The sequence below is a fragment of the Phycodurus eques genome, chromosome 7 (assembly GCF_024500275.1).
Source record: "Phycodurus eques isolate BA_2022a chromosome 7, UOR_Pequ_1.1, whole genome shotgun sequence".
Classification (NCBI taxonomy): domain Eukaryota; kingdom Metazoa; phylum Chordata; class Actinopteri; order Syngnathiformes; family Syngnathidae; genus Phycodurus; species Phycodurus eques.
The window spans coordinates 15,026,443-15,049,895 of record NC_084531.1 but is presented as its reverse complement, the minus strand read 5'-3'; the positions used below and the strand labels follow the sequence as shown (position 1 = coordinate 15,049,895).

At 40.3% G+C, this 23,453-nt stretch overlaps 2 protein-coding genes across 4 annotated transcripts in view; one reads left to right on the top strand and one right to left on the bottom strand.

The window, feature by feature from the left end:
• LOC133404913 (mediator of RNA polymerase II transcription subunit 13-like) overlaps nucleotides 1-6,558 on the bottom strand; it is a 39,715-nt gene extending 33,157 nt beyond the window's left edge. For both annotated transcript variants that reach the window (XM_061681431.1, XM_061681433.1), the window contains exons 1-3: nucleotides 5,856-6,558; nucleotides 3,909-4,143; nucleotides 2,220-2,388 (exon numbers count right to left, since the gene is read on the bottom strand). In XM_061681431.1, coding sequence (XP_061537415.1) covers nucleotides 2,220-2,388; nucleotides 3,909-4,143; nucleotides 5,856-5,921 — 470 coding nt within the window. In that variant the 5' untranslated portion in view covers nucleotides 5,922-6,558. The remainder of the gene's footprint in view (nucleotides 1-2,219; nucleotides 2,389-3,908; nucleotides 4,144-5,855) is intronic.
• A 5,810-nt stretch (nucleotides 6,559-12,368) lies between these two features.
• Nucleotides 12,369-22,866, top strand: c18h3orf33 (c18h3orf33 homolog (H. sapiens)). 2 transcript variants are annotated; one of them, XM_061682548.1, is made up of 5 exons: nucleotides 12,369-12,528; nucleotides 16,692-16,751; nucleotides 17,879-18,038; nucleotides 22,373-22,533; nucleotides 22,612-22,866. In XM_061682548.1, exons 1-5 carry the CDS (start codon nucleotides 12,391-12,393, stop codon nucleotides 22,864-22,866), a joined length of 774 nt encoding a protein of 257 aa, XP_061538532.1. In that variant the 5' UTR covers nucleotides 12,369-12,390. The 2 variants fall into 2 exon arrangements, with proteins under 2 accessions (XP_061538532.1, XP_061538531.1); XM_061682547.1 differs by having other exon boundaries at nucleotides 22,609-22,866.
• Nucleotides 22,867-23,453: the final 587 nt, after the last annotated feature.

The window sequence follows — 23,453 nt, the reverse complement described above, 5'->3', positions numbered from 1 at the left end:
CACGTGGTAAAACAAGCATGTGGACGAAACACATTGGAGCACTCGAGGCATCTACTTTTGATCGCCTTTCTTGTAATTAGGCTTGGCCTGGCTCCAGCGGAGTCTGCTCAGGGTGACACAGTCAACATGTTTTGGCACCGTACAGAAACATATTGAGACACAGGACAAGGAACCAGGCCTTGCCAACTGAACTGCCAGGCCGCTCTCCAGAAGGCGTGTTGCCTTGCGTCACATACTGGAATGCAAAGAACACAGTCTCATGGTGGAGGAGGTCACACATCAAGACAACTGTGATTTAATACATCTAATATGACACATACACAGATGACAACGCAACACGTGAGATTATCAAGCAACATGTAACTCTCAACTACCTATGGCATCACAATCTATAAATTCTTAAATAGTGTGACACTTCGAGCCCCACAAGCAATGAACATCTGCAAGTGCCACTTTTCCAGATGGAACGACTGAAGGATGTCATGGGGTGGGAAGCCCCTGAAAAGTAGTATGAATGAGAACATCTGTCCCAGCTGAAGTATAACTAAATATAAACAAAGTGTGCCAGAAAAGTTCCACAACTGGTGTCATAAAAGAATTATTTTAAATCCAAACTACAAGTGTTTCCCTTCCAAGTAATCTGCTTGGAGTCTAACACACTTTCCCAGCCTTTTCTACCATGCCTTCACGCACCGCTGGAAGGATTTTTCTGGGATCCTTTGCAGCTCCGTTGTCACGGCCATATTGTTGCTGTCCATAACTTCAAAAGGGGTCCCATTAATAAAGTAAGTAGGGCTGGGCGATACGGCCTTAAATTTTTTTTTTTTTTTTCCCCCAGAAAAAACAAAAATCGCACTTCTGATTTTAATTCAGATAAAAAGATTATTTCCCCTGCAATAAAAAGAAAATGACAATGAACTATTCAAAACTTGGAAGTGGTCCTTTAAACACAACCCTTAATACATTTTAATAAAAAAATGTAAATGTTTAAGAATTTAACATCAATAAATTAACAAATATTCCCTTTGGGATTAATGTGTTACAAGTTACTGTCACTGAACGTAACAAGAATAAAAGGTGATGCTTCCAAACAAAATTAACCTTTGTCTTGTGTAAACAAAATCGTGCATACCGGAAATAGCACTTCAGGTACATGCCAGGTAGATTTCCTACTGAAGTTTAATTGCATGCCCTGTTCCATGTTATAATGTCATCACCCCCCTACACTGAAAACACTCTCTGATGGCACACTTAGGGATACAGAGTTATTTCTAGCCTACATTATTCAGCTGTGTGAAGTTTATTTCATGCAGCTGTAATGTTTGGCGAACTTCCGGCTGCTCTTATTGTGAAGTCACACTAACGGAAGCGATCAGATAAAAAGCGATAGACTGTGACTTGATGGGAATAAACCCTGGTGAAGTTTATGCATTTAAATAAGCTTTAATATAGATAGCATGTAGTTTATGACAACAGCTTCTACCACCATTTAAGTGGATGTTCAGCACGATCAACTCAGTGAATACCTTCCACCAGGCTCCTAAATCATACGTAAAACAAAGTGAAATAATTCGGCTCATGTTGTCTGTTTCTTAACGGGAGTTTTCCCTTTTATGCTGCACACCTTAGTTTCAAGTTCAACAGTCTTAAAATATACTTGCATCGGACTGTTTCTTGCTCATTCTCTGACGCTGCAAACCTGAACCAATTCCAAATAACCGACAAAGCAGTGTCTCTTTAGTAAACTAGCTCTGCTCTGTTTGTCGCCATGTTGTCAGTATAAATAGTGCGCGGCAACAAAGTACAGAAGCCGCTAAAAACTTACCTTCAAAAAACGATCAATCGATTAAATGAAGAACTCGCCCAGCCCTAAGTTTAAGTGCCCGGCTTTGAAAGCATTATACAGAAACAGCTTGATTTGAAAAACAGCATACAGATGAATGGTCCACCGTTCAGAACAAAAGTGTGCCATTTCAGTACCACATTTATCTCGAGGAGTTGTGCTGCTTTGTTTGCATTGCAAAGAATTTTCCCTGAGGCATGTTTAAGGTGCATGCAGAATTTAATAGGACAAACAGAATATGTCTTGCTAGGGGAAAAAAAAAAAAAAAAAAAGAAGCATCTTGGTAAATGCAGCTAAATTGTGAGTATTCTTGGAGTGACAGTTTACTATGACGTGTGGCCATTACTGAGTGTAACAGCGGGGGAGGAGGTCCTACCTTTTGTTGATGACTTTCTCATCCTTCTGATAAGGCTTCACAAACCACTTGCCAATGCGTACGAAGCCGCGGTTCATGAGGCAGCGCTCCAGCAGGTTGTGGATGGCTTTGAACAGGAGCGTGCGACACTCGTAGGACAGGCCGCTCTCCCACTCGCCGTCCTCCTCACCTAGAAGCAAGAGCAGAAGTTAGAAAACTGGAAATGCACAACCGTACGCACGTATCCCACCGGGCATCCTCCAATTGTGTTTTTAATTACGCAAGTTGTCAGTCGAGTTTTAACATAATGGACAGCTCAAGTGAAATTGAAACCGTCTTTTGAATGACACTGTCATAACTTATGAGATAACATTTATATGCTGCATCCAACTACAAACACACAAAGGTTGAACATGATGCACAAACTGATGAGTCCAATACCAGCATAACAATATTCTACCTTTACAAAGATGATAATGCTTAGTTTATTAGGTCGCTAATTGTCAAAGGTTGCTGATTGTTGTTGATGGTAAAGCAGGCACAATTCCGTGGCAAAGGGCATGATTCCCATTTGTTGTAATGCATTGTATTTATTATAATTAGTTTACATACGATGAAGTAATACCGTGCTATAACAGTACAAAATTGCAGCCCGATTGCTTGCGGATTTCTAATTAGAACACATTTATTGTTTTTGTGGATGCCCTGCTATATTGCGGCATGAAAAGCCTACTATGTATTTATATTTTTGTGAAGAGCTGTAAATACACTGCTTTGCAGTAAAAGGAGAATGGCTTTCATTCCTATGGCCGAAGAAATGCAGCGCACCGTACAGCCACTGCCAGCCACTTTAACAGAGCGCCCCAGTATGCCAAAGCGTACAAAAATTCCCAACTCCGCTAACCTCGCACCCCCCTTTCACTCAAGTTTTGCATCTTCACTGGTGAGTACAATGACTTCAAAATGATTTAAAGTACATATATTTACAGTATGTGTTTGTGTCTAGAATGTGTTTAAAGAGTGTAAGATGGTAATTTCAAGCTTAAACTACTACATTTTGGGGGTGGCTTCCAGTATTAGTGTACTCTCAGTTTTTGCTGCATTTTTTTGGTACGGGTATTACTGTGTATGATGATGTTATTAAATTATGCATTTTACTAAATTTTAGTCATTCTAATTTTTATATTAAACTGAAAGCGTTTGGGAAAGCCTGTGACAAATTGCGCAGGTGTACCTAATGTAGTGGTCTGAAAGTAAAGTGAACTCCGATATATTTGCCCTACTCATAGGCCCACGATCATTTCAACCCAAATCTGTGCTGATGACTCCCCAAGAAGGCATGTCCCACTCACAAATAATTGCGTTATAAAACCCAGAAAGAGGTCATGTTGAATGGATCGCCGAAAATCAAATTCCACAAGCGTTTTTGAGGAAAGCTGCTACATACCGGCCTGAATCGCCGGTGGCCGAGAGCCAGCAGATTCCACCTAGCTTTGGAGAACTGACTCACAACACGTCAGATGTTGTATAATACAAATTGCAATGGAAAAAGGCGAGCGCCTTGTTTTGAATCGTGAATTTAACAAATCATACCATGTAAGTGCCTCTATTCCGCCTGCAAGCTTAACTCTGTCAGCTTCTATGAGTCTTTACATTGGAGAGACTATACTGTACACACAGACAAGGTGGAATCGGACATTGCGCACTCACTCGAGAGCTCGTTGTGGATGAGCTCGGCGAAGCTGGGGTCGTCGCCCCACCAGAAGAGCCAGAGCTCCCTGCGACCGGGCGTGTGGTGCCGCCGCCACACGCTCAGCACATCGGCCGCCATGCACCGGCTGAAGCTGCATAAGATGGGGTCCTCCTCAGTCACGGGGAAGAGGATGGGCGACGAGGTAGGCCCTTCCCACACAAAGCGTCGCCATTTTATCCCGGTCAAATCAGCCTAAAAAGGAAGGGAAAAGGTTTGATGTGAGGCTGAAGATGAGAAATATAATTCCTTATCCCACAAGCAATCCCTCTCTGCCTGCTGTTCCTGACCTCTGTCACCATCTCATCACACCGAGTCTAGGGTGTGTTTGAGTTTTTTTTTTTTTTTTCCTTAGAGGGAGTTTTTCCTTGCTTGAGAGCATCCTTCATGTATAAAGTCCATTGAGATAACTTACTTCTGTTGTGAATTGACGCTATCCAATTCATACATTCAGTGCTGTGCGATATTAGGATGAATATCGTAATGTAATATCAAAACGTGACTGAAAAGTGAGGTGCGGGCAGGGATGACGCGCTAAAGAGGTGACTGTTATGTTATGCAGAACACTTGTGAGCATAGTTCAATAAACAGAGTCTGTACAATGCGTTCCAATAGAGTATTGGTTTGTGCGTGAAAAGAGATGCCTTACCCCTCAGACGCTACACTAACATTGCACGAACAATGCATGAAGGTTCATGTACATTTCTTGAAAACAGGTTTGCAGTCTGATATTTTGAATGATATTTTTTCACTGGATATGTGATTTATTGTAGTTTTATGTTTGTTTATTCCTTTTAGTGTGGTTTCTACATAAAAAGTTTTTCATATAAATAAATGGAGAAAAGTTAGGGGAAATAACTATCCATATCATGTCGCATAACACTACATCCATCCATTTTCTCTAGCACTTATCCTCATTCGAGTCAAGGGTGAGACGGAAGCTGTGACCACTGAATTTGGGCGAGAAGCCGGTTACACCCTGGACTGTTCGCCCGTCGCACAAATAAACAAACATTCACACTCACATTTATGGACAATTTCAAGTCTTCAATTAAACTAACATGCATGTTAGTTTGAAATCACAGGGAGTAGCACAGGGAGAACACGCAAACTAAACACAGGAATGCTAGATTCGAACCCAGAACCTCAGAAAGATGAGGCAGATGTGCCCTTTAATTGGCACTACATAATTAACATCCATCCATTTTCTGTAGCGCTTATTCTCACTAGGGTCGCGGGCGTGCCGGTACCTATCCTAGCTATCTTTGGGCGAGAGGCGGGGGTACACCCTGAACTGGTCGCCAGCCAATGGCAGGGCACATATAAACAAACAACCATTCGCACTCACATTCACACCTACGGGCAATTTAGAGTCTTCAACCAACGTACCAGGCATGGACTTGAATGAATACAGTCAACGAGCATACAGTAATAAAGCAGCTGTGAGAGTGAAAGTCACAAAATAAACAGGCTCGTTTCGAAAATGACATGCACAATCACAATGATTAATGTCCCAAAGTTGACAGCGCACACGTCAGTAGAACCCGATTAGTGGGGTGAAACATTTAACAGCTGACAGGCTCATCTAACACTACATAGTGTTTGTAGTACGACTTGCTCGTAATTATTGCTAATGTCAGCGTATTGTGTGTGTGCGCACCCGACGCGGCGTTGGAGCCCTATTCACAAGGCAAGTGGGCACCACTTGGCCCCGCAGTGTGAGTGTGTGTGTGCTGCTCCTATTATGGAAGTTGGCCGAGATCACGATTTGCAAGTTGCAGGCCCCAATGCCTTCACGCCAGTCTGCAAGTGACGTTACAAAGCTCGGGCAGGCTGATTAGCCAAAATGGCTTTCTGTGGCCTCAGCGGGCGCAGCTAACGAGCTAGGCTAAGCTACACAGTCTTACCAGGCAGAAGAGGTTGGAGTGGCAGTCCTCCAAACTCGCCCCGTTTGGAACAAAGCACGAACTCATCCTTGTCACTGCGTCCTCGGAACCTTTAAATCCATCGTCTCACACAAGAACTGCTCGGGAGGGGGTGGGTGGGTTAGCGCTTGAGCCGGAGAAGCGCTAGTGTTTTACTGCTGCTACGACTAGCCGCCGCCGCTAGTCAGGCAGACAACTTCCAGCCGGCGCTAGCTACCGCTAACCCAACGTTATAGCTCGCATCGACCGGAAAGACAAGCATCTAGCTCAACGATGTGAAATGTATTGTCCGGTGCGAGCTACATTACCGTAAATCCAAATAGCACGAGTTAACATGACCCGGATTGACTAGCGCTGACTAAGTGATATTCGCGGTCCAAAAACGGGGAGGAGGGGGGCGGGGGGTTCCGAAAGTCAAAAGAAAAACTTCAGCCCCTGGAGCTCTAATGCTAATGGCCGCTAGCCGATCTGAAACAATTTCAAGGCAAAGGAACTCTATGTGTGTGTCTGTCTGTCTGTCTGTCTGTCGCTCTCTCCCCTCCCCCTGGTCTCAGTTAGCCTGCTAGCAGACGAGCTAACATGCCAGAGGTCCACAACGCGAGCCTATATAAAACAATTAGCTCCACCGCCCCCAGCTTCACTAACAAGCACCATGATGCTCCCCGCAACGATTCCGCGCAAAAAAAAAAAAAAAAAAAAAAACGGCCCCCCCGAGAAAGAAAGCAAACGGCGAAACGGTGAGGCTACTCATCGGCTTGCGCGCCCCCCTGCTCGCGCTCCGCGGCTCCAGCAGCAGATTTCCATTATTTCAGCTCATGGATTGAATTCTTTAATGGCGGCCAGGAGGACAAGTCTGCCTCTCGGCTCTGATTGGCCGATCACCGCTAATGGGGGCGTCATCCGGCTTCAAGTAGCTCCATGACTTCACAGTTTACCAAGATGAAAGCTCCACTTGCATCTGTCATACGACTGTCACCGGTGGTCACCTCCTCAATGATGACTCTCGGCCAACACGTTGCTCACTACAACACGTTTTGATTTGATTGTGTGAATGCACGTTGTTCCACACCGAAAATTGTTTTTTTATTACTATTATTTTTCGCCGTCCTATACTCCTTCCACACGTCTACACCGATCAAAGCATTCCAACTTGAACATATTCCCAAAAATTCAGGACATGTTTGTCTACCACTTTCTAAAATAAATAAATAAATCCCATTTTCCTTGGAATGCCACATTTTCCACCCAAAACCCTTTATTCACAGTGAAACATTCAACAAAAAAAGTTCCCCATCGTACCCATTCCAAATTCAATCTGTTCAGGTCATTCAGAACATCTTGAGTACAATTTTCCACATGCTAATAATTTCCAGTCTTACAAAATTTCACACGTTTCACACTAAAATCCTCACATTTTCAATATAATTCTAATAATATATATATATAATTTCCACTTTACATAATTTTCCACAAACCTACACATTTAATGACTGATTCAAATCATTCCAACTTTAAAATATTTTCTCATTCCACACTTCACAGTAAAATACTGAAAATTTCACGATAAAATTCCTACATTTAGAGCTAATTATCCCTCCAACATCCACATTTCTTGACCAATCCAACTTCAAAATATTTTTCACATTCCAAGAATACCCTAATTCAAACAATTTCAATTTTCTCACTAAAATTCAAAAGTTTTTCCACAATTTAATTACCACATTTAAGAGATATTTTACATAAGCCAACTTCCAAATTTCTTGACGAATTCCAACTTCAAAATATTTTTCACATTCCAACAATTCCCACACTACACAAAATTCCACATTGTTCACAGTACATTTCCTAAAATTTCACAATTAAAAAAAGCACACCTTTAAGAGACATTTTACATAATTCCCTCCAACGTCCACATTTCATGACCAAACCATTCAAAGTTCAATATTTTTCTCATTCCAAGAATTCCCGCATATCCAAAATCCTACACTTTTTGCAGTAAAATTCTCAGATTTTCACCACAAAATTCCAACATTTGAGAGGTCATTTAAATAATTCTCTCCAATTTACACATTTCTTGACCAATTTCAACTTCAAAATATTTTTCCCATTCGAAGAATTCCCACGTTCCCCAAATTCCACTCTTTTCACTGTACAATTCTCAAATTTTAACAAAATTGCCACATTTAGGAGATATTTTAAATAATTCACTCCAATATCAGCATTCCATGACCGATTCAAACCATTCCAATGTTAAAATCTTTTTTACATTCCAAGAACTTCCATATTCCCCAAATTCTACATTTTCAGTCAGTAAATTTCCCAAATTTTCAGAAGAAATGTGCCACATTTAGGAGCAATTTTCCATGATTCACTTCCATTTTCTTGACCGTTTTAAACCATTCTTCTTTTTTTTCATTTTTCACATTCCCAAAACTCCCAAACATTCCCCAAATTCCTACATTTTTACAATAAAATTCATACATTTAAGAGACCTTTCACATCTATTGTCAACATATGGCCCGGGGGCCAGAACCGGCCCTTCAGGTGGTCCAATCCGGCCCGTGGGGAGAGAGCACACATAGACTGTTATTTTTCAATAAAAATAACCGTTGCTGCATTTTCTCCACTGGAGGTCGCCCTAACGACCACTTACCACTGAAATGACATTCTGGAATTGGCTGCTACTCAGGATTTGACACCTGATATTGATGGACTTATGAAGGCTTAAAGATGTCATGTTTCAGGAGCAAGGTAAGCCTCCTTCATGAAAAAGGCTGTGCTATCTTTGCACTGTGAAGAATAAAGTTTTGCTAAAATGAATACCTACTGTAGAACTATTTTAGGGAATGGAATATTGGAAAATTTCAGTCAACAGTTACAGAGCAAAAGAAGTTCATGTGGTTGAACCCTTTCATATTTTTTTCATTCCCTGCCACAATTTGTACAGTATGTGTTTTTTCTGTATACCATAATCAGAATCAAAATGATCTTTATTTGCCAAGTATGTCCAAAAACAAACACAAGGAATTTGTCTCCGGGAGTTGGATCCGCTCTAGTACGACAACAGACAGTCAGTTGACAGATAACACTTTTGTGACATAAAGACATTGACAAAAACAGTCACTGAGCAATAAAGGGTTGCTAGTTATCTGGTAATGCCGGTACAAATTATTATTATTTTTTGACAATTCTGCAAAAAGATGCAGAGTCCTCTAGCACTTAGAGCAGTTCGAATGACTAATCTCGCAATAGTCTGGTGCAATGACCATTGTGCAAAGGGCGCCGAGACTTCAAGGAGTGTATGCAGTTTAAAGTGACGAGTAGTGCGATAATCTGGGACAATGTCGATTGTGCAAATGTTGCAGATTCTCCTCAGTCAGTGTGCAAATGGGGCAGACGCTGGCATGAGTGGCCTGTATTGGTCAACAACAGATATGCAAATAGTGCAGCGTGGCGAGACTACTCCGGTGAGTGCACGATTAATGTATCATTGGCCCGACAGAAATGTGACAACAAACGCAGACAAACAAATTGGCAGCATGTCGCAATGGAATTGTAAGAAGTTGACTGCAAGAGGGAAGAAGCTGTTGGAATGTCTGCTAGTTCAAGTTTTCATTGATCGGTAGCGCCTACCTGAGGGAAGGAGCTGGAAGAGCCAGTGACCGGGATGTGGAGGGTCCGAGAGGATTTTGCACGCTCTTGTCTTAGTCTTGTGATGGAAGAACACAGGAGTGATTCAATGACAGCTGTGTAGAACTGCCTCAGCAGCTCCCGTGGCAGGCCGTGCTTTCTCAGAAGTCGCAGGAAGTACATCCTCTGTTGGGCCTTTTTGAGGACGGAGTTGATGTTGATCGCCCACTTCAGGTCCCGAGAGACTGCAATTCCCAGGAACTTGAAGGTCTCGACAGTTGACACAAGGCAGCTGGACAGCGTGAGGGGCAGCTGTGGCGAAGGATGCCTCCTGAAGTCCACGATCATCTCAACAGTTTTGAGCGTGTTCAGCTCAGGTTGTGTTGGCCGCACCACAGCTCCAGCCGCTCCACTTTTTTTTTCCTGTCGATATGCAGACTCGTCACCGTCCTTGATGAGGATAACTGCATCCTGTTTCCTAATAGTTCCCACTTTAGTTTGTGTGGTGTGATGAATCAGTTGATGTCAAGATTTCTACATGGATGTGGACATTTCTGTAAATTTAAAATGATTTCTAGGTCTTAACCAGCTGTTTTATAAACGGTACATATACAGCTCCCGTTTGGTCTGTAAGTTGAACATGTGTAAATGAAAAAATGTCAGATTGCTAATATGATTTATAACATTTGCTACAATATGTTAATCATCCATCCACCCATCTGTTTTCTGTACCGCCTCTCCTCACTAGGGTCGCGGGCTGCTGGAGCCTATCCTAGCTATCTTTGGGCGAGAGGCGGGGTACACCCGAACTGTTCGCCAGCCAATCACAGGGAACATATAAACAAACAACCATTCACACTGACATTCACACCTACAAGCAATGTATAGTTTTCAATTAACTTACTATGCATGTTTTTGGGACGTGGGTAAAAACAGGAGTACCCAGAAAAAAAACAGACAGGCACGGGGAGAACATGCAAACTCCACACAAGTGCTGGATTTGAACCCAGGTCCTCAGAAATGTGAGGCAGATGTGCTAACCATTCGCTCACACCAGGGGGAAAAACTTGGAATAGTCCTTTATAGCTTATTAAGCCACTACTATACTGGTACGGCCCACTTGAGATCAAATTTGGGTGAATGTGTCCCATGAACAAAAATGATTTTGACACTCCTGTTTTATATAATTTCCTTATCCTTCCACATTTCTGGACCAGTTCAAACCATTCCAACTTTAAAATAATTTTCACATTCCAAAAATGCCACTTTTTTCACAGTAAAATTTTCAATTACTCACAGTAAAACATTTAGGAGATACTTTATAGAGATCCCTACAACTTTTGTTGACACATTTGTTGACAAACACAATTTCAACTTGAAATTTTTTTCACATCCCACGTATTCCTAGAATCCTCAAATTCCACAGTATTCCACTATGAAATTACCACATTTTCACCTTAAAATTACCATATTTAACAGGTATCTTCCATAATCCATCCATTTTCTTTACCGCTTATCCTGACTACGCTCTAATTCCCTCCAAAATTGCATGTGATTTATATATAAAAAAATTGGTATACAATCCCGCTTTCTTGCATTTAACTTCCATACAGTTTAATTAGTGTCAAAAAAATTATTAAGTATTTGTGGTCGAGAAGAAATATAGGAAGAAAATTATTTTATTACTTGGCATTCATTTGAATTCTAGTTCCAAAAACATTTATGTACAGTATGTATTTATGTACTTTATTTGACACAAATTTGAAAAATTATTGATGTATAAAAAAATTGGGCACTATATTCATTATATTTTATTAAATTACCGCACATTTTAATTTGAGTTACACTATATATATATATATATATATATATATATATATATATATGACATAAGAAAATTATATGGGAACTAAATCATTCATATTGTCCATTAATATTTTCTTGACTATTTGCCACATTAAAATTCAAGCAAAGAAAATACTGCAAAAATGTTTTTATGGGGCCTATATTGTATATATTTTCTTGAAATGCCACATATTTTAATTTGAGTTACAAATATAGTTATGCATATGTGACATAAAAATATTGGCACAATATTATTCACATTTTTTAAATGTATATATATATATATATATATATATATATATATAAGAGCGATAAGAGATACATTTTTTTAGATAACATGAATATACATGCATATTGTGTATATTTTTATACAGCCACATATTTGAAGTTGAATTGCCCAAAAATATTTATGTCATACAAAATATATATGGGCATTATATCATGCCAATATATCATAATGGTATCATTTGCCACATATTTAAGTTATAGTAGAAAATATATATGGGTGCTATATCATGCACCTTTTCTTTGCCACATATTTTATTTGCAAAAATATTGATGATCTGTATACTGCGCATGACATCGGAAAACAAAGACTCTGTGTCATTAAAATTTATTTGCCACATAGTTTAATTTGAGATGCAAAAACATTTGTGTTGCTGTCCAATGAAAAGCAGTCAAAATTTGGGGATTCCATTTTTTTCCCGTGACAAAATGTGGACGTATCTAATTTTCATATGCAAAACATACTGATAAAAGTTTTGTCTGGAACAAAAAAAACGTGTGTGAAGCATATATCTGCATATGTGTAACCCCATCCCCTCACCCGTGACAGGTGTATTCCTGCAATAAATTAGTACAGTAAAAATTGACGTGTCTGATGACGCATTACAGTGTACATCGGCAACGTCATAGTGTTATTTCCAAATCCACCGGGCGGAGACTTTTTGACGTTCGCAGCAACGTCCCTCCTGGTAGGTGGAGAAAGAATAGGGGGCGGGACTTCGGGCGACTGCAGCACCACAATCGACATATCAACAACATGCCGGAGTCCAGTCGAGAAACACAAACTGCGGACGGGAGACGACGCACACCACAATCACAACGAGAAATGGCGGCGTCACACAACATCGTGTCTACTGTCTCTCAGTTGGCAGATGAGAATCTCACATTTGTGCGGGTAGGAACCTTCTGAACGCGGAAGTGGTACAACAAAATAGGTTTTCTTTGATGTGTACAACATTAGCCACACTTGTACAGTCTAATAAGATCCAATACAAAAATGACAGCAAAAATAGCACAATAATGTTTATTGTCAACACTAAATATTCTCAGATCTCTGTTGTCCTTAATGAAGGCAGGAGTGTTTAATCGGAATAAGACAGTTCCAAACATCTGCTTATACTTTGTAAAACAACGATGAATGTTTTCCCCTATTTTCTGACATGCTATAAACCAAACCAGTTACTGAATCGTAATCAGTTTATCCATCCATCCATCCATTTTCTAAGCCGCTACTCCCCACAAGGGTCGCGGGCGTGCTGGAGCCTATCCCAGCTATCATCGGGCAGGAGGCGGGGTACACCCTGAACCGGTTGCCAGCCAATCGCAGGGCACAAACAAACAAACAACCATTCACACTCACAGTCACACCTATGGGCAATTTAGACTATCCAATTAATGCATGTTTTGGGGATGTGGGAGGAAACCGGAGTGCCCGGAGAAAACCCACGCAGGCACGGGGAGAACATGCAAACTCCACACAAGCGGTACCGGGGATTGAACCCGGGTCCTCAGAACTGTGAGGCTGACGCTCGAACCAGTCGTCCACCGTGCCGCCGTAATCAGTTTATGGAAAGAAATAATAGTTTAATCTACAGCCCCAATTCCAATGTAGTTGGGACGTTGTGTTCAACATAAATAAAAACCGAATACAATGATTTGCAAATCATGTTCAATATATATTTAATTGAATACATGACAAAGACAAGATATTTAATGTTCAAACTGATAAACTTTATTGTTTTTAGCAAATAATCATTAACTTAGAATTTTATGGCTGCAACGCGTTCTAAAAAAGATGGGACAGGTGGCAAAAAAGACTGAGCAAATTGAGGAATGCTCATCAAACACCTGTCTGGAACATCCCACAGGGGAACCGGCTAAGGTGGGTACCATGATTGGGTATAAAAGGAGCTTCCCTGAATTGCTCAGTCATTCACAAGCAACGATGGGGCGAGGTTCACCTCTTTGTGAACAAGTGCGTGAGAAAATAGTCGAACAGTTTAAAGATGATGTTCCTCAACGTACAATTCCAGGGAATTGAGGGATTTCACCATCTACAGTCCATAATATAATAAAAAGGTTCAGAGAATCTGGAGAAATCACTACATGTAAGCGGCAAGGCCGAAAACCAACATTGAATGCCCGTGACCTTCGATCCCTCAGGCGGCACTGCATCAAAAACCGACATGAATGTGTAAAGGATATCACCACATGGGCTCAGGAACACTTCAGAAAACCAATGTCAGTAAATACAGTTCGGCGCTACATCCGTAAGTGCAACTTGAAACTCTACTATGCAAATAGTAGTATCAACAACACCCAGAAACGCAGCCGGCTGCTCTGGGCCCGAGCTCATCTAAGATGGACTGATGCAAAGTGGAAATGTGTTCTGTGGTCCGACGAGTCCGCATTTCAGATTGTTTTTGGAAATTGTGGACGTCGTGTCCTCCGGGCCAAAGAGGAAAAGAACCATCCGGACTGTTATGGACGCAAAGTTCAAAAGCCAGCATCTGTGATGGTATGGGGCTGTGTTAGTGCCAATGGCATGGGTAACTTACACATCTGTGAAGGCACCATTAATACTGAAAGGTACATACAGGTTTTGGAGAAACATATGCTGCCATCCAAGCAACGTCTTTTTCATGGACGCCTCTACTTATTTCAGCAAGACAATGCCAAACCACATTCTGCACGTGTTACAACAGCGTGGCTTCGTAGTAAAAGAGTGCGGGTACTAGACTGGCCTGCCTGAAGTCCAGAACTATCTCCCATTGAAAATGTGTGGCGCATTATGAAGCGTAAAATATGGCAACGGAGATCCCGGACTATTGAACAGCTGAAGCTGTACATCAAGCAAGAATGGGAAAGAATTCCACCTACAAAGCTTCAACAATTAGTGTCCTCAGTTCCCAAATGTTTATTGAATGTTGTTAAAAGAAAAGGTGGTGTAACACAGTGGTAAACATGACCCTGTCTTAGCTTTTTTGGAACGTGTTGCAGCCATAAAATTCTTAGTTAATGATTATTTGCTAAAAACAACAAAGTTTATCAGTTTGAACATTAAATATCTTGTCTTTGTAGTGTATTCAATTTAATATAGGTTGAACATGATTTGCAAATCATTGTATTCTGTTTTAATTTATGTTTAATACAATGTTCCAACTTTATTGAAATGGGGATTGTATTATGAAAATAATGGTTATTTGCAGCTGTAGTATGAAAAAGCTTTATATGAGGTGCCTTAGAGGTGTATATCAAACTAGTAGCCCTTCACATTAATCGGTACCCAAGAAGTACCTCTCAGTTTCAAAATGGTTGCTGAGGATCCCGGTGAGGATGACTCGAGGATCCCGATTAACATACAGTTAACATATAAAAATCAACAATTGAGTAGTCTATATTGTCGTAGCAACCAAGTCCCACGTGTCCGCCAGTCATCAATTGTTGATGTTATAAGTTGATTCTATGTTAACAGGGATCCTCAGATCAGTTGTTGACTTTAAATCTCATCATGATCACTTTAAATTTCATCATGACGACTTTATCTCATCATGATGACTTTATATCTCATCACAATGACTTTAAATAGCGTTCTGTCGACTTTAAATGTCGTCATGAAGGCTTTAAATCTCTCGTTTTTTTTGTTTCTTTCACTAGGTGACTAATATGCCATCGTATGATTTAACACTGGGTAATCACATTTTATGATGAATTTTCACTGACCACACCGAAGCCCGATTACATTCAGATATATTCAATCAAGAAATCACTTAAATAGAACCAGTTTGACAAAATGAAGTCGGCCAAAGGATCTCAAAAACCTGCGACAAAATGCCACAGTCCAAAGAAATTCAAGAACAGACGAGAAAAATTAATTGACATCTATCAGTCTGGAAAGAGTTACAAACATATTTCTAAAGCTTCAGGATTCCAGCGAACAATAGGAAGAACCATTATCCTCAAATGGAGAAAACATGAAACAGTGTTGAACCTCCCCAGGAGTGGCTGGCCTACAAAAATTACCTGAAGAGCATTGGGGCAACTCATAAATGAGGTCACAAAAGAACCCAGGACAACATCTAACGAACTGCAGTCCTCCTTTGCCCCAGTGAAGGACAGTGTTCATGACTCATCAATAAGGAAGAGATTGGGCAAAAATGGAATCCATGGGCTCTATATTTGTAGACTGCACAACATGCGCCAGAGCGCAAATCCATCAATGCATCTTGATTTTCGTGCCAGTGCAATGCTCACTGCACGTGTTGCCAATTTGGCAGACCGGTTTGCACTAAACCAAAAAACATTTGAATGAGTCCCAAGACTTTTGGGAGAATATCGACTGACAAGGCAAAAGTGACATTTTTTTCAAGATGTGTGTCTCGTTACATTTAGCTAAATGTAACACAGCATTTCAGAAAAAGAACAACATACCAACAGTCAAACTTGGTGGTGGTAGTGTGATGGTCTGGGGCTGGCCAACAATCCAACTTCTGAATCGTTGAAAAAAACAAAAACAAAATGAAGGTTTTGGAGTGGCCTAATCAAAGTCTGGACTTGAATCCGATTAAAATGCTGTGACGAGACCTGAAAAAGAGATGTGAAAGACTCATTGCCAGTTATAGAAAACGCTTGATTTCAGTTGGTGCTGCTGAGGATGGCCCAACCAGTTATTAGGATCAGGGGGGCATTACTTTTTCACACAACGCCAGGTAACTTGGAGTAGTTTTTTTTACCTTAATAAATCAAATCACCATTTAAAAACTGTATATTATGTTTGCTTGGGTTACCCTTGTCTGATATGTACATTTGTTTGATTATCTTAAACATGAAAGTGGGGTAAGCATGCAAAAAAATAAGAATTTGAGACATATTTACACTTTATTTCGACAATTTAAGAGTCTTCAATGAACCTAACATGCATATTTTTGGAAAGTGGGAGGAAGCCGGACTACCCGAAGAAAACCGACGCAAGCACAGGGGGAACATTATGCACAACTTTTTCCATACTGCTTTTGGGATGCTGTCACTGTCATAATCCATCTCTTGTCTCCCACACAGAGCATAAGTGGCGGGCTCGCTCTTGCTGGGGTGATTGTAATAGCGAGGAGCATCAAACTGGTAAGTGTGTTCAAACACGCAGCACCTGCGTGTCAAACAGTGGAACTCTACAAAAGTGGAGGTACAATTTGGAGTTCAATCAGATTTTTGAGGAAAAATAAATGTGCGTCAAAAGTTCATTTTGGATTTTAAAACATGAATGATGTGATGCAAATCTGGTGACTTAGGCTCAGTGAGTATCTAAAGCAAAAGTGGGGAAAGTATGGATATTTGTTATATATTTGTTGTAATTAACCATTTTGCTTAAAATTGGTTTATCAAAATGTATGTAGTTTAAAAATTATTGTATCTCATTAAATAATTGGTTAATCAACAAATAATAAAACATGAAAATATAAGATAATTAAAAAAATAAAATGTAATTACAGTAATACTTGGTAAATGAATTAAAATTACAACAATTATAAATAATAAAAATGAAAAAATTAGAATGCATTATATTTTACAATTATACAACGTTATACGGCCCTTGAACAAAAGTTTTTCCACCCCTGATCTAAAGGAAGAACCCCCAATGACAGAACCTGGGACAAATGAAGTCCTTTACATTATTTTCTATGGGGGAATCTTTTTGAGATGAGAACAACTTGGATCAAACAGCACCATGGAACGGGCTGATTTCAACTTTGAAGGACCCATTGTAATTGATTGTAACTATTTCGAAAAGGAAGTCATTCATTGGCAAGCCTAACTTGAAAAAATTTTAAATGTTAAATATGATACTTTCTTTAATACCGCATATTAAACCTATCACAATATTAAGTACATAATTAACATCTGTATCTATAAAGCTGACTTTGTAAAGATAATAATGGTCAGTTTTGACACAATAAGAGAGGCAATCATTTAACAATATGTTTATAATTGTCATTGTGGTGTAGAACTGGACTGTATTATACTGAGAGCTATTTCGAATATTTTGGTTACACCTCAGTATAATGGAGTGGCGAGCAAAAGTCACATTTTAAACAAGATTAAATTACTATAAATTAGTAATTTCAAAACGCAACATTTGATAAAGCTGTGTATTCGATTGGTGCCTTGTGCAGGCATACCTAATATTTTGGCTGGTGTGCGTATATAGTCTAAAAAAAACCATAAAAAACCATAAATGGTCTCTTCCTCAGATCACCAAATTTCAAACAGTGTCTGAGATCCCAGCTCGTTTCGTGGAGAGCAACGTCAGCCTCCGCGGGAGGGTTCATTCTGTCACTGATCAAGCCCTCCAAGTGGAGCATGTGCCCATTTACCTGCCGCTGCTCTCACCTCGACTGGCCAAACACAAAGGTCGTCCGCATAACACCCGCTCCGTCAATTAAACGTGTTAGAAATTCTGGAAAATATTAAGCGTCAAATCCACACACTCATTGTGACTTTCAGCATTATTGCTTAATGCGGCAGCACAGGTTTCCTCTTCTAATGTCACTGTGACATTTTTAGTGTTTAAAGCACGCTAGTTGTCTTATGAAATCATGGTTGGCGGTATTGTTTGTGTGTGTGTGTGTGTGTGTGTGTGTGTGGTTGTGTGTGCACCGGCGCGCGTGTGTGCGCTCCATCAGCCTCGTGAAGGACAAACATTGACTATCATGCCACGAGAACTGCTGACTGTTCAGATGTGCATGTCATGTAATATGGACGGACTGCACTGTCAACTGCATTAGAGTAAAAATGTGTTCCTTATTGCTCAGCTATGTCATTGAGCTACATACAATGCAATAATGACTACTCCAGTGAACCCCCACTACTCACGGGGGATAGGGACGGAGCCCCCCCCCCCCCAAAAAGGAGAGGATCATTAAGCCTCAACAACATGCTTCTAGCATATACATAATCACGAACCCACGTAACATAAATGACTGTATTCAGCCCGCGACCCTAATGAGGAGAAGCGGTACAGAAAATGGATGGATGGAAACCACCTCCACATGAGGCTCACCAATAGTATTAGCTAGAATACTAGCCTAAATAACATGCTCGCACATTCTGACGTAACATCACACATGGGCAAACAAATATGGGCACTAGCACATACACTATAATCATAAATGTTAGGGAATCCGGGCAAGTTGTAACTGCAAAGTAGAGTAGATGTACATGGGCTATTATAGCTGAATCAGGAGAGAAGCCAAAACAAACTTCTACTTTCAGTTTCACTTTGACTGTATGCTAGGTGCATTCAAGGACCACCAAGTAAACAGGACATTTCAAACGCTGCTGAAAAAATACAATCAATGAAATTATTACAACAAAACTACCAAGATTTCACCAGATGGTGCCAAAGTGATAACTTTTATTGTTTTGGCCTGAGCTAAACAACCAAAAGTCTAGATTTTCAGCACAATAAAAGAGGAGAGGTTTTTCCCCCCAAAATCAGCGAATTTGCAAATGCTGAACTCTGTACAGTGAACCCCTGCATACTTGCGGTTCGGTACTTGTGGATTCAGCAATTTGCAGATTTCTTTTTTTCACAATTTGTTTTCAAATATTTTTCCAGATATTGCTTTTTTTTCTTTTTAGTTTTTTTTTTTTTTGAGGGGAACCAAACAAAAATGTTTTTTTTCAATGCTATTATAGTGGGTGTCAGTTTGCCACAGATGTTCACTATTCGAAATATTCAGGTTTCAGGTTGTGTTTTCAATTACTTTTCCTTTTTGCCTTTTTTTAATTTTTATTTTTTTACAATTTTCTTTCATTTAATTTTTTTTTATTGGTCTTTGCTTTAATCCGGAAAGCGCTAATTGTCAGTGTATCCCCATTTATTCATTTTTGGGGTTAAATATTTAAATAAATTAGTGCAATTATAATGGGTTTCAATTATCCACGGACTTTTGCGGCCGGCCTGGTCCCTATCCCCCGCGAATAGCGGCGGTCCACTCTATATGCGGGGGTTCACTGTATATGATGCTTAATACATCACATTATATATGGTGCTTCATACATCACATTATATCATAGCAATTCCATAATGCATTTAAAACATTTCCTCGGGTTCTTAACATGTCTATAGAATGTTATGTCAAAATACTCCAAGAATCAAGTATTATATTACACTTTACACACGCTATTTATTGCCCTCTTTTATGCATGTAAGCTACTTTAACTCCATCCCTTGTACTGCTGTGCCAACGGTGTGTATGGCTTCAGTTGCCACGACGACCAAGGGCAGAGCTAGGGTGTTGCGAGTCGACTCGCGGAGTGAATGTGGAGAAAAACTAACACCCATAAAGATAATAACAGAATTTTCACTCATGGAGGCAGCACTTCATGCACTACACTTCATACACTTGTCAGTCAGTGTGCTTCAATCAAATATCTGATGATTATCAGAAGCTAGCACCGTTAACTAATGTTAATCTTTGGATCCAACAAAACTTAATGCAACTCTACTTACCGTTTGGCTTTGACATAGTGCGAGTGTAGTTTTGTTTGAAAGTGGCAGGTCTTCATGCAGCGTTATTGCCAAGTTTTGGGCGGAGAAGCTCAATGTGGGGCGGATATCATGTAAATAATCAGAATTTTATTTGTTCTGTAATATGTCCCTACTAAGAAAAGTAATAGCTCACCTGTTCTGAACAAGCTGCACCTTTTGCACCTTGATTGACTTTGATTAAACATAAGAACACTTGCGAATGAGGAGAGGTGCTGTCACCAAGCTGAAATGCAGAAGAAAGAAATGAATGGAGGCTCAAATTGCCGTATTGCAGTTTAAGGGATGATGTCAGAGCAATCTCATTGGACAGTGGGTAAATGCTTTGATGCTGTACCATGACATCATTGCTGAATTAATTCTGAGGGCCTGGGAATTTAATACAAATATCAATATTTAACTGTAATACATGAATGTATTGAGATTTAAATCAAGGCGGCACAGTGGACAACTAGTTATCACACCTGCCTTACAGTTCTGAGGTTCAAATCCGGCCTCGCCTGTGTTGAGTTTGAATGTTCTTCCCGTGCCTGGGTGGATTTTCTCCGAGTACTCCGGTTTCCTCCCACATCCCTAAAACATGCATGGTAGGTTTACAAAGACTCTAAATTGCCCGCAGGTGTGAATGTGAGTGCGAATGGTTGTTTGTTTATATGTGCCCCGCAATTGGCTGCCGACCAGATCAGGGTGTACCCCGCCTCTCGTCCAGAGTTAGGTGTGATAGGCGCCAGCACGCCAGCAACCCTAGTGAGGATAAGCAGTACGGAAAATGGATGGATCGATTTTATTCCACCCTGCATACATCAATATTTACTATGGTAGTCTTATTTTTACACTTGTGTGATGATTAAGAATGTTAAAAAGTAAGATGTTGCCTGAAATTAAGATTGAGGAGTTCTTTGCAGTTTGACTATTAACATGGGCTCACTTATTTTTACACCTGTATGACTGTTAAAATCCAATTTAAAAGGGTTTATTTTTAATTAATGAACTTTGTGTAAGGAGCTTGCAGTATAGTATTTACCTAGAAATCAACAGACCCTGATAGATAGATAGATACAATAGGTAGGTAGGTAGCTAGGTAGACAGACCCATAGACAGATACTGTGGACATAAACAATCTACATACCCCTGTTCAAATGCCAGGTTTTTATGATATAAAAAAAATTGAAAAAACTTTCACCATTCACATGACCTATAACCTGTTCAACTCACTTGAATCATATAACTGGAGATGTGTCTGCGTTCAGAATTAACCAATCCCATTAAAACTCATGTTAAATGGGAGTTAGCATTGCACACACGTGTCACCATTGAAAGTGCCCCCGATTAACCCCAAATTAAGTTCAGATATTCTAGTAAGCTTTTCCTGACATTTTTTTGTCTTCTAGCAGAAGCCAGAGGGTTTTGTGCCATCATTGACTGCTATGTCAAATTCTTCATATTCCCTCCACGTTGCTTTTCTGTGGATATAATGTTGTTGTGGTTGAGCCAAACATACCTTTAGTAATTATGGCTAAAAAGTTCAACCTCGGTTTCATCTCTGAAACGCATGTGGGAAAATGCGTTATGGTCTGATTAAACCAAGGTTGCACATTTTGGCCGAAATTCCAAAAGGTATGTTTTGCGCAAACACAACACTTCTCATCACCAAAAGAACACCATACCTGCACTTAGCATGGTGGCAGCAGCCTCATGCTTTGAAGCTGTTTTCTACAGCTGGGAACTGGGGCCTTAGTCACGTTGGGGGAAATTATGAACAGTTACAAATAGCAGTCAGTTTTAGCACATAACCTTCAGGTTTCTGTTATAAAGCAAAAAGGCCTACTCGAACAGCTAAAATTTAAACCTTAAATGATGGCCAGTGTGTACTGATTATCATTTAACATGAGTTTGAATGTGTCTGGTAAGATCTGAACACAGCCACAACAATCATTATAAGAGGGTGTGCATACTTGTGCATTCACATTATCTCAGTTCTTTATTTTTACTTCCCCTCTCAAAAATAGATTTTTTTTTTCTCAATTAAGTTTGACCAGTTATAAAAAAATACCAACAGTAAAGAGCAAGGTGTGTAACCTTTTCTTTCACATTAACTAATTTAAGTACAAAATGTTTCGATCTCATCATATTGTGCCAGTTTAGTGAGTGTCCATTTAATGCATTTAAATGTTGTGTTTATTTGTCTGGTCAGGTGTGCCCACGTCCCCCTTGCTGGTGAAACTTGCCGGCGTGGACCTGACGGCAGAGGGCAAGTTATGGCTGCAGACAAGAGTACTTCCCGCTCAGACGGTGTGGTTGAAGCTGATCAGCCGACAGGATGATGCACTGCACTGTTTTGTGGCCCACAGCATGGTGAAGGACATTTATTTCCTATTAAATAACAACCAAAACAGTGTTTGACCTCCTTGTCCTCCCTCTGTTCTTCAGCAGGGGTCGTCATGGGGCCGCTCTGTGAACGAGGAGGCCCTGTATCTGGGCCTTGCCCGCAGGGCGCCTGTCGCCGGCCTCTCGCAGCACTCTCGCCTCTACTGGCGTCTGCATCAGCGGCTGCACAGGGCAGAGGTCAAAGCTGAGAAGAGGAGGCTGGGCTTGTGGAGGGAAGACAGCCAATGGGAGAGGACCGTCAAGGCTGTACGGGACAGTGCATTATTCAGACTGTTATGCAGACTCTTTGGGAGGACCTGATGAGTAGATTTTTTTTTTCTCAATTGCTTTACATTTGAAGAAAGTACACGGCCAGTCCAAAGTTTGAGCATTCTTTCTCATGCTATTGAATGTGAAACTTACAAACTTTTGATTGACAAGCGTAAGTAGTTTTCTGGTTAATTGTTAATTTTTTTGTATCTGTAAAAGTTTAGTATAGTTACACTCGTCATTCAGATTTCACCCGAAAGCTGAATATTCTTAACTTTTTGTGAGTAGAGTTTGTTTGTGTTGCTGTGGACACTGCATGGTTCACTTGTGATTACTGTTGCTATAGAGCCACTAAATGAGAAATACAAACGCTACTCAGGGCTATATTGGCCTCGCTCACACCCCATGGGAACCTTGTATATGTGTGTGTGTCTGGGTAGGGGGGTCCTAATAGATGCATTAGCACTGAAACATGAGAAAAAAACAATGTCAATTGCCCCCAAATGAATGTGTTTTGACCTAATGAGAGTGATTACTAATAAACAGAGCAAATTCGCTGTGTAGGCCTAAATGTGTTTGTATGCAGCTCAAAATGACACCTCATAGAGGCACTTCTGCAAATGAGACCAGAGCGTGAT